This window comes from Megalobrama amblycephala, linkage group LG7, assembly GCF_018812025.1.
Source record: "Megalobrama amblycephala isolate DHTTF-2021 linkage group LG7, ASM1881202v1, whole genome shotgun sequence".
NCBI lineage: Eukaryota > Metazoa > Chordata > Actinopteri > Cypriniformes > Xenocyprididae > Megalobrama > Megalobrama amblycephala.
The window spans coordinates 48,951,043-48,961,902 of NC_063050.1; the positions used below are offsets into that span (position 1 = coordinate 48,951,043).

The following is a 10,860-nucleotide window of genomic DNA, read 5'->3' on the forward strand; positions in this document are numbered from 1 at the left end:
TTGCACATTTATCATAACACAATAGGATGCTGACATAGAAACGTAAAACAATTTTTCTAAATGTGTATGGAATATTTATGCATGCATGTCACTTAAATATATTTGTATTAAGTGCTAAATGAACAAAATGTTTTTGTTTTTGTTTTTTGTTTTTTAACAACGACAACAAAAAAATATCTGTTTACCACATGACTGGGCCCCAAAATTAATCTTTTTCTCCTGCATTATTAATTTTTACTATTTTAGAACAAGCTATGAGTAATATTCATTATGTGACTGGGATTAATAATCTTTAAAATAATATGTAGGGAAATAAGTTGATGTATTGTCTTGAACTCCTGCTTTAAGTGCCTTGTGCAGTCTTCATCTTCAGAGACCATATCATCTCCCACGCACAGGAAAACAGCAAACAATAGAAGAAAAGCTGACAAGACTGTGGGTGAAATGAGATGCAGTTAACCACATCCCTGAGGCCTTCACATGCTGGTTAGATGAGTAGATTTTAAGTGTGAAAACGTCACCACAGAGCACAAGTAATGAAACGTGTTTTGCATTACAGAAGCATACTTTGCATTTGCACCATGAATTCGTTGCAATTGTCATAGCATTGTCAGAAGACTATATTTACCAGTTTCTATTGTACCAACATTCTCAGACGTTAAAAGGAGAAATAATGGAATAAGGAACTGAAAACTGCGCAAACACTTACATATATAAATGCATTTATTTTCCTCTTTTATGGTCTCACAAAAAAACACACAAACAAAATACAATAATTACTATATAAAATAAAATGTTTTATCACACATCACGCACCAACCAGCTCATAGACAAACTATACACTTTTGTTTTGCGCTAAGAAAGTTTTACCCCTAAGAATGATATGAAGATTAGCTGAAAAAATCTGGTTAATTGTACCTAAGTATGGTTCTCTCTCAAAACCATGTTGAGATCACATAACCAACTGTCTAGATAATAAATACAAACACAATGCATCCACAGTAACAGGAGTTAGTATAATGTTCAATACCTCTTTTGTATTAGACTTTTAAAGCGACGAATAAAAACATGGGTGAAATTACCTTGAAAGGAATAATTCATATAAAAATAAAAACTCTGCCATCATTTACTCACGCTCACCTTACAAACAAACTGAAATTTGAAGTTGTTTTTCATTTATAATTTTCTCCGCCACTCTCTAAATCTCTAACTTTTGGCCCTCTAGTGGTTGAACTATAAAACTACTCGCGGAGGAACATTGTTTTGGTCATGTTTGGACATGTTGTCTACAGATGATCACATTTTCAGTGCAAAGCTCATCAAAACTCTCCCAAGTAACTTAAGACAGACGGAAATTCCCAAGAAACTGTCATATGAGCAGGTAAGTAGCTTATATCCCACTGTTGTTTTGACCTTTTGAAATCAATTATTTTCATTATTTATTTTAAAGAAGCTACAACTTAGCAAGACTATTTATAGGCAAATAGACCAAAGAAATCACTGGTTAAGAGATGTATTACAGTTATCAACATAAACATTGTTTTGTGAACTTAGTCAGTGCACAGCAAATGGATGCTATGGAAACTATGTTGATTCTTGTTTTATTACTGGTACTGTAGCTTTCTCTTATTGCTTGCAAACTCTTTTTGGTTGGTATATATATAATAAACATTCTTTCCTTTATTTACGGATTTGACGTAAACACACACAGACGAATGATGAAAGTATGCAGTTTACGTGAAATCCCAAAAACTCTAAGGCTACGTCCACACGAAGCCGGAGCTTACCCTAAACCGATCTTTTTTTTTCCTCGTCTCAAAAAATATCTGCGTCCACACGAAACCACTGAAACGACTCAAAACGATGTAGTATACATGCCAGACCATTATGTGGCGCTGTAATTCTGCCGCAGAAATCCACTTAAAGCAGCGAAGAAGACTTGGAGCATGCGCATAAACCTTGCGCGCTGAATACAAACTTTAGCAAAGCTTAGAAATAACACTTTATTTTGGTTCACTAGCTTCTGCAGCACAAACACAAGCATGTAGAGTCTGCTATTGCTGTTGTTGGTGCTGTTTTGTGGTGTTAGCGCGTCTGACTAGGGTCGACACGTGGGGTGATGACATCATCGTTTCAGAAAATATACGGATTGCCCCGTCCACACGACAACGCCAAGCCGGCGTTTTCAAATTTTTCCACTCTGGGACCCGGTTTCAAAAAATTTCGGTTTCACCTTTCGAAAATGCCGGATCCGTGTGGACGAAACGCCTATCCGTAAAAAAATTTGTGCAGTTACACTGAAACTCGTCTCCGTGTGGACGGGGCCTAAAATGTAAATAATTATTGTATGCTAATTAATAAATAATTATATTACTTTTTTTAAAAATCTAAATAAAGAGAAAAATATATATATTTATAATGATTTAAGGTAAGACAAAACATGGTTTGGAAGATTCAATTTTGTTAATCGCTAACAAAAAAGTCAATATTTTGCATTGTAAATCATGACATAAATTGATTTCAGAAGACAATATAGCGCACAATTCGTAAGGACTTTTTTTATATGGTAAGCTTATAAATCACCATCTACTTTCCTTGTATATGGACAAGAACAGCTTGGACATTCTGCCTAAGATGAAAAAAGAAAATAGTTTCGTAATAATAGCTAATAGTTTGAAACAACATGAGGGTGAGTATATGATCGAATTGTCATTTTTAGAAAACCATTTCTTTAATGACACCCTTACCATCAAAATATGGCTTTAAGTCAATAAAAATCACTCTAAGAAAGTCCCATATTACTATCCTTCAGTGAACATTCAGGCATCTCATTCCATTGGTCGGTACGGCTCTTGATTTCTCTTGGTTCGGTGCTGTTTGTTCCTCGGGCGAGGTAAAGGAGGCGGATCTTCCTCATCGTCGTCCTGAGGCGGTGGTGGGGGTCTAGCACGGATCTGGGCTTTGGGTTGATTTTGGGTTCGAGGCGGGGTTTCCGGAGATGGGTTGCAGGGCATGGGGTCTTCTTGCGGGATGGGGGGCGCTGGTTGCCCCCTAGCGGTCTGTTTGGATCTGTTTGTACCGGTAGGTGCTGGGGTAAGATCTGCTAGCCTGAACTCTTCTTCATCTGGAAGATAGTTTCAATTTTACAATTTTTTTTTTTTTTTTTTTTTACAAGTTGCGTGTTGTGATCTAGATCTGTTATATGAAGTGGTGGACTAATGGGGATTTTTTAGAGAGCACGATGACCAATGTCAGAGATGAATAATTATTTACATAATATTTACTAAATTATATAGCAACTACTAATAGCAACTTCTTGATTGTGTAATCCTGTTGTAGCTAATCTTCATAAATAAAGAAATTGTTAAAAACATGAAACCAAGTAAACACTGCAACCAACAGAGCACTTACTAATCTAATCCTAGTAGTTTTCTAAAATTAATACCAAGTATACTATATATATATACTAGCAAACAGTAAATATGATATATTTGCCAATAAGCTATTCTACTCAATTTTGAAAGTGTGGATTCTTAGAAAACCTGTTTTTTTGTCTCAGAAAACCACATAAAGATGTTTGTATACAGGATATTAAGTGGAGCTTGGTTGTATCTGTTTTTCAGATCTGTCTGGTGGTGCCTAAACAAAGAGATCTGGAAAATGTCTCAGTAGTTTTCAATACAGTGACCTAACATATTCAAAATGTACATATATTAAGCATTAAACTTTTTTTTCAGTTTATTCTCAGAGTCATGTTGAATCTAATACAAATGAGAATAGAACTGTGGTAAAAGGCTTTGAATAGCCAGTTTTTGAGAAGGTACAATAATAGTTTTAGTTCAAAATTGTATAATTTTATTTGAATGACTGTATTTAAAATTTGGCATTGCGTATTGTGGTGGAACTCTTCCAACTCAACATGGATAACGACAGCTTCAGTTTGATCTTTTGTTGAAAATACAGATGCTCGTTGATTTATTTTAGAGGCAATGAAGATGTCGCTCACCTTGTATGCGCTTTGTGCGTTGATGACAGCTTCGACATGCACAGATGACGAGAACACAAACTAGCAGCAATAGAAGGGCTCCTCCGCCAGCTAGGATGCCCACCATGAGCCAGAAATCAAAGCCAAAGAGTTTAGTAAGACCTGGGCCATCACCTGTAAGACAGGAACAGATGTCATAAAATCAATTAACAGACACGTGGATCATTAAAAAACATCTGTTTTAAGCCATTTAAAACCCTACAAACTGCATGATGCAAAATACTGTACGGTCCAATGTTATTTCATGAGAGAGTCAAATGTTTGGACACACTTTATTGAATTTTCTCTTAATTAGGTAAAACGATTTGATCAGAAAACTACCATTTAAATGCTTAGAATTAGTTTTGTAGGCGAATATAGTTCTGTAAATGTATACATTTCATTTTGGATAGTGAAGTAAAAGCATCAGCAAGTGTGCAACATGCATGTTCCTCCTTCAGTAATGCTTAAAAGGCCGGAATCTACAGTAGGACCCAATACAGGACCAAAAGTGAACCATTTTTAATTTAGTCTGGGTTGTATTTTCTCTCACTTTGCATCGTTTTGTTGCTTGCAAAGTGGAGGAAATGTCAAGCATGTTGGCAAATTTAAATACCTTTGAGTTTGAATGGAAACACAACTAGAGCAGCACGATTCTGGATAAAATGAGAATCACAATATTTTGATTTCAAATAGAGATCAAGATTCTCCCATAATTCTGAATATAGGCCTAAAACTAAACAAAATAACATGTAATTTACTAGAGGTTCTGACAAAATATTAATTGCTGGACTGTAATTGCTGGAAAAATGTTTCATTAATTTGAATAAATTATTTAAAAAAATGGTTTTGAATGAATTCAATGACTCATTAATAATGACTTCATTACTGGATGAAGATGAAACTTTTTTTTTTTTTTTTTTTGAGCAAATCTTTCAAATGAATGATTCAAGGTGCCCTAGAACCCTTTTTCACAATATGTAATAAGTCTAAGGTGCCCCTTGAATGTGTCTGTGAAGTTTCAGCTCAAAATACCCCATAGATTTTTTATTATTAAATTTTTATTATTTAAATTGATAGTGCTCCGTAGCTAACGGCTAAAGCTACACTGTTGGAGAGATTTATAAAGAATGAAGTTGTGTTTATGAATTATACAGACTGCAAGTGTTTAAAAAATGAAAATAGCGACGGCTCTGATCTCCATAAATACAGTAAGAAACGATGGTAACTTTAACCACATTTAACAGTACATTAACAACATGCTAACGAATCATTTAGAAAGACAATTTACAAATATCACTAAAAATATCATGATATCATGGATTATGTCAGTTATTATAGCTCCATCTGCCATTTTTCGCTGTTGTCCTTGCTTGCTTACCTGCATAAAGTCTGTTGATTCGCTGTGCTGCTCCAGACGTTAAAACTGGCTTGTCTAATACTTTGAACATGGGCTGGTATATGCAAATGTTGGGGCGTACATATTAATGATCCCAACTGTTGCGTCACAGTCGGTCTTATGTTGAGATTCGCCTTTCTTTTGCACAAATCAAATTTATATAAGAAGGAGGAAACAATGGTGTTTGAGACTCACTGTATGTCATTTCCATGTACTGAACTCTAATTATTTAACTATGCCGAGGTAAATTCAATGTTCAATTCTAGGGCACCTTTCAATGACATACGTATACAACAGTCACTTGTTGCTAGACTGGGTAAACCCAGCCTGATCTGCCGGCGATTTGATTCCGCCCTGCAACTCAGTCTGGAAACCCGTACATTCATTTCTGCTGCATCTGTTACACTTTTGCGGGAACCAATCACAGACTGGCTTTATCCACCTTGCCTGCTATTGGCGGGTACAGATCTCTTTCTATGGCTCTGGGTGGGTGTAACACGATGACGTCTCTCGCATGACCGTCAATCCAATTCCTTTTAACCTCTCAACGATGCTAAATGACTTCTTTAGTTTAGCAAACAAATTGCTCGACTGGGTGTAAATACCACTCACTTTCATGTTTTTTTTGCACAACCTGCAAAAATCACTCGATGCCATTGCTGCTTCTGCAAACCGCTGATCAATGCTACAAACCAATACAAACTAAGCCTGTCTGGAGTTTTCGCATCGCTCTGCAAAAGTACGTCACCTGGATCATGATCTGATTGGTTGAAGGACTATCCAATTGCATGAATAATGCTCGTTGATCACGCCTCTTGTGCAGTAGGAAATACATAGCAAACTCCCCAGACCAATGTTCAATTTTAAATTGAGCTTGGTCTGGTGATAGCCAGACAAACTTGTTGCCACTTAGTGGCGTAAAATGTAATTTAAACAACCGTTATTTAGTTTCAAAGTTAAGTTAGTTTCAAAAGATGGTTTGCTCTATTTTGATCGCTATTGTCTCAGTGTTTTTATCCTAACTTTAAACTTTTCTCTCAGTACTTCTGTGATACTATGAATATTTGTAACATAGAAATAACTACTGTGTGGTTCAAAACTGCTCTCTCTGGCTCAGCGCAACAACAGGTATGAGTTTGTCAAAGGTTTAATAGACACGGGCGAAACGTAATTAACACCACCTTTTACATCAACATAAAGGAAGAAGTTTCTCCTGTTTATTTTATCTTAACTTTTTTTCATCAATACATAATTCCCAAACTTGTGTCATTTCATAGTTTTAATTAACTTTGACGTTGAATAAAGAACACTGTAAAGAAAAAAAAATAATTAGTTTCAATTTTTAAAAAAGTAAGTGTTGGTGCTGCCTTAATTTTAAGTTATATTTAACTTGAAATGTGAAACTACATTAAGTGACAACTTGGATTTTTGAGTTATCTCAGCAAGTTCAGTCTAGGGAAGTTATTCTAAAGTTGCGATACCTATTTACAGTAGTTTTTAACAGGGTGTCCAAACTTTTGACTTCTCTTCAGTTAGTACACAGTTTAATACCATTTTGCTGAGTCAATGCGCACTTGAAAAATACTGTTGTTTTACGGTCGTTGTTTCACGATTGTACGTCAGTAGCAAAAACAGGAAACAGCCAGACCAAAAACCAGTGCATAAACTTTATGAAGCAAAAGTGAAATTGTGAAAAGTGTCAGAGCTGCCGGAGCTGGACATCTTAATTTTTTACATCAATATTTAAGTTCAGGTCTGTTCAAAACCCAAAAGGGCTAGATTTTGTTTTATATTTCCTTAGAGACAACGCAAGAGCAGTTTTAACAAAGATAAAGATTGAATAATTAATTATAACTTTCAATTGGTACATTCAAGAATGAAAAGCATGTGAAATAAAAATAACTTACATGATACTGTTTTTCTTTCACTTTCTTCTTTGCTGACAGGATTGTGCGCTTTGCATGAGTACCATTTATTCCCCTGTAATTGAGTAGGTGTTAATACCAGTGTGTTTTTATCATTCGGGATGGGTTTGCCTTCTTCATACCAGGATACAGTCAGATCTTTTCTGTTTCCCGTGTTACAGATGAGAGTAGTAGTGGTGGTGGTGCAGTTGAACATCACAGTAGGTTTAGGGGCCTTTGCTGTAACAGAAACATGGTGGTTATTTCCTTCTACTGTAACTACTATAGAAAAATACAAACTTATTTTGTTATTATTTGCATTTTGATGGCAGGGTAGAAATATTTCTCATCTTACCATATACTTTAATTTCCACTTCTTCTTTACCAATCTCTGTACCATCAGAATTATATGCGGTGTATGTATATGTGCCCGTGTCCTTCAGACTAACACTTTCAAATCTTAATGATCCATCTTCTTCCTTAGATACACCTTCAGCATTTTTGATTTTCCCATCTCTCAAGCGAAGAATGTCGCCGTTTGTGTCATGGGTCCATTTGAACTCAGTAGGTTTCTCGTTGTTTTTTGTTGTCATCTTAATGATGCAGGATGTTCCCACTAGTAGTTCTTTCCCACATGTCTTTTGTGAGACTATAATAAATTAAATTATGTTATTATTTAATAAAACTCAACAGGGTTCAACTGCTCATACATGTATTTGGTTCACTATGAGAAAAAAAGCGTAAAAACAGAGAATGAATAATTCTCAGCATGGGTTTCTTTTTAAAAGTTAATTCCAGTTTAGACACTAAACTTAGACAAAACTCTTAGACACAGTTCAATATTCTGTTCCTACCATAAAAAGTGATACACATCATTTAACACTCACTGACTCCTATATAACAAAAACAACAGGATCTGTCGTCACACTGTATGAGGTAAGGTGTCGCAAACAGGGATCTGCATTAGGCAGCCTATTAAATCAGACTTTAAACAGTAAAACTATTATAATACCAGCAAAATTGTGACCTAAAAATACCAAACCATTGTTATGGCCAAAAGAACTTAAACTTGTAAAACTACCACATATATACCCTTACCTGACATTTATATATCTATGAAGACAACTGTTCTAAGTTCAAATTTTTCTTTATGTAGTGACTTTTTGTAGTCTTTTTATAGTCTTTATGTATGTTAGTGTGTTTCTTTTGTGTTTCCCTGTTTATCTAACAGATAATACAAAAATAATATGATACTGGATATTCACAAAAAATTATTATAATTTAAGACCGCTTTGAAATAGATGTTTGAAGCCAACAAATCAGTGCTTGATAAAATAAGCATTTGTTAAATAAGACATTTGACTCAAAACCTTATAGTTCCTGAAATACAGACTTTCTGTTGAGATCCCTGTGAGAAAACTAATAATTATGGTTCCAAAAGAGTTTAAGTGATAGATTTAAAAAAAAGTGCCCAAAAAAACCTTTGTCAAATGTTCTAAGAAGAAGAAGAACAATATCTTATTTTGAAGAACATTTTAATAATCTAAAGAACCTTTTTCCACAACAAAGAACGTTTTGTGAAATGGAAAAATTCCATGGATGTTACATGTTCTTCACAGAACCATAAATGCCAATTAAGAAGTATAACACTGTCCTTCCCTATTAATTTGACAGCATACTTAAATATTCTGTGAGTGTCTTCTATTAAAGGTAGACATGAACAAACTGCAGTAGTTTACACGTACACGTCACTAGATTTGCATTTAAAAGTGACTGAAAAGGACAGTAGAAGTGCATTTATTGCCTTTAGGAGATATTTTACTGATCTGACACTTAAATGGCCTTCACTAGCCTTTCTTTGATGGTGGCAAAAGTGAATTCAGATGTTCCTACATTAAGTTAATTGACAAAACAACATGATTTATGGTAATTTATAATATTGAGTTGTAATAAAATAATGCAGTAAGCATTAGAAAAAATGTTAATATGGATTACTATTCGTTATATCTTTTATTCACATTGTAACTTTTGATCTCAACTAAAAGTATATATACAAAATAGATAGGAAAAACAGCTTTTCCACTTCTATTAACATATCTATACAAAATGAAGTCGCAACCTACCAGAGAGTGCAGCGAAGCCACAGAGGAGTAAAAATAACAGATTGTGTTGGCAGCTCATTGCTCGTCTGAACACAGAAAATGTTCCAGAACCTTTTCACAATCAACTGGAGGAAACAGAAAGAATTTCCTGTTTGTGATCAGAGTTGGCGGTTATGCAGACAGAATCATGAACTGAAGATGTCAGTTGTGCAAAAAATTGACACGGTGCTTCACAGGTGTGGAAGAATGTCATCTAATGTGCTGCAGTATGAAGCAGGTGTTTCTGTCTAACAAATATAGAATGCATCTGATGTTTTGAGATGTTGGACAGCTATTTTTATCTTGATCCAGCGGACTAGAAAGCTGTCAAGCACTGATTTAAAGTATATATATTTTTATATATTTTTAAATAATTTGTAAATAGAAAGGTTTTCTCTGGATGCTTTGCACATTATCTTATACTGGATCTAGGACAGTGGTTCTCAACTGGTGGATCACGACCCAAAAATGGTTTGCATGTCTGTACCAGTGACCTGGTGGCTTAAATACATAATTGTGTGACAATTTAAATGGCATACAATGCTGCCATCTTGTGAGCAACTTTTCTATTGAAATGCCTTAATTTTGTTCTAAATAAAAATATAGAAATTATATGTAAAGAGGACCTGTTATGCCCTTTTCTTGATATTATTTTTGGGCTGAATATCAAAAAACACATGATTTTTCCCATATTTGACATTGTTGCAGCTCCTCTCTTCCCAGTCTGTCAGTAACGGGGGGTGGAGGTGGGGTGAATGCGGGAAATGAAGTATACCAGTGCTCTAAATTGGACTGGAGCTCACGGTTCACATTGAGAGAAATGGGAACGCGGGGGCACCGCGATGCGACCGCAAAGGGCACTTTCACTTTCGCGATCAAAGTGCATGGCACTGATAAGCTTTGTAAATGCAGTATTACAGTACACACATACCAATTAAACGAGCAGGTCTCCTTTCGTGGGTCCTCCAAAATGTGTCGCCGGTCGAGGCAATAACTTTCGTTTCGCTTTTAGATATCTCTTTTATAGATGCCATCTTAGATATCTCTTTTATAGATTACCGAAATCAAAATCCATAAACTACAAATACTCACGAAAACTTCAGTCAAGCCAGCTCGCGCGTCAACCTGAGAGATCAGCCTCCTTACCTAAGTGTCAAATTTCTCGGTTTCTAAATGGATGGTTTGGCTTGATTGACAAACGCTAATGTTCGGCCACGATTTATATACCATCGACCCGTCCTAAAACGTTAGCACGCTGTGATCGATTGCTTGGAGATCGCGTGTTTCTCCGTTCGAGAGCGCATTTCCTCTTCTTCACATCTGCGACAAAACAGTTGATTATTTACGAACGAAAGCTCACAGAAACGTGAAAATGGTCTCATTTGAAAGAAA

General features: G+C 35.5%; 1 protein-coding gene across 1 annotated transcript; it reads right to left on the bottom strand.

Moving 5' to 3' along the window:
• Nucleotides 1-705: 705 nt before the first annotated feature.
• On the bottom strand, nucleotides 706-9,726 carry si:ch211-132g1.1 (T-cell surface antigen CD2). Its single transcript, XM_048197938.1, has 5 exons — nucleotides 9,451-9,726; nucleotides 7,683-7,976; nucleotides 7,331-7,567; nucleotides 4,007-4,159; nucleotides 706-3,124 (listed from the first exon to the last, which is right to left on the bottom strand). Exons 1-5 carry the CDS (start codon nucleotides 9,506-9,508, stop codon nucleotides 2,829-2,831), a joined length of 1,038 nt encoding a protein of 345 aa, XP_048053895.1. The 5' UTR covers nucleotides 9,509-9,726; the 3' UTR covers nucleotides 706-2,828.
• Nucleotides 9,727-10,860: the final 1,134 nt, after the last annotated feature.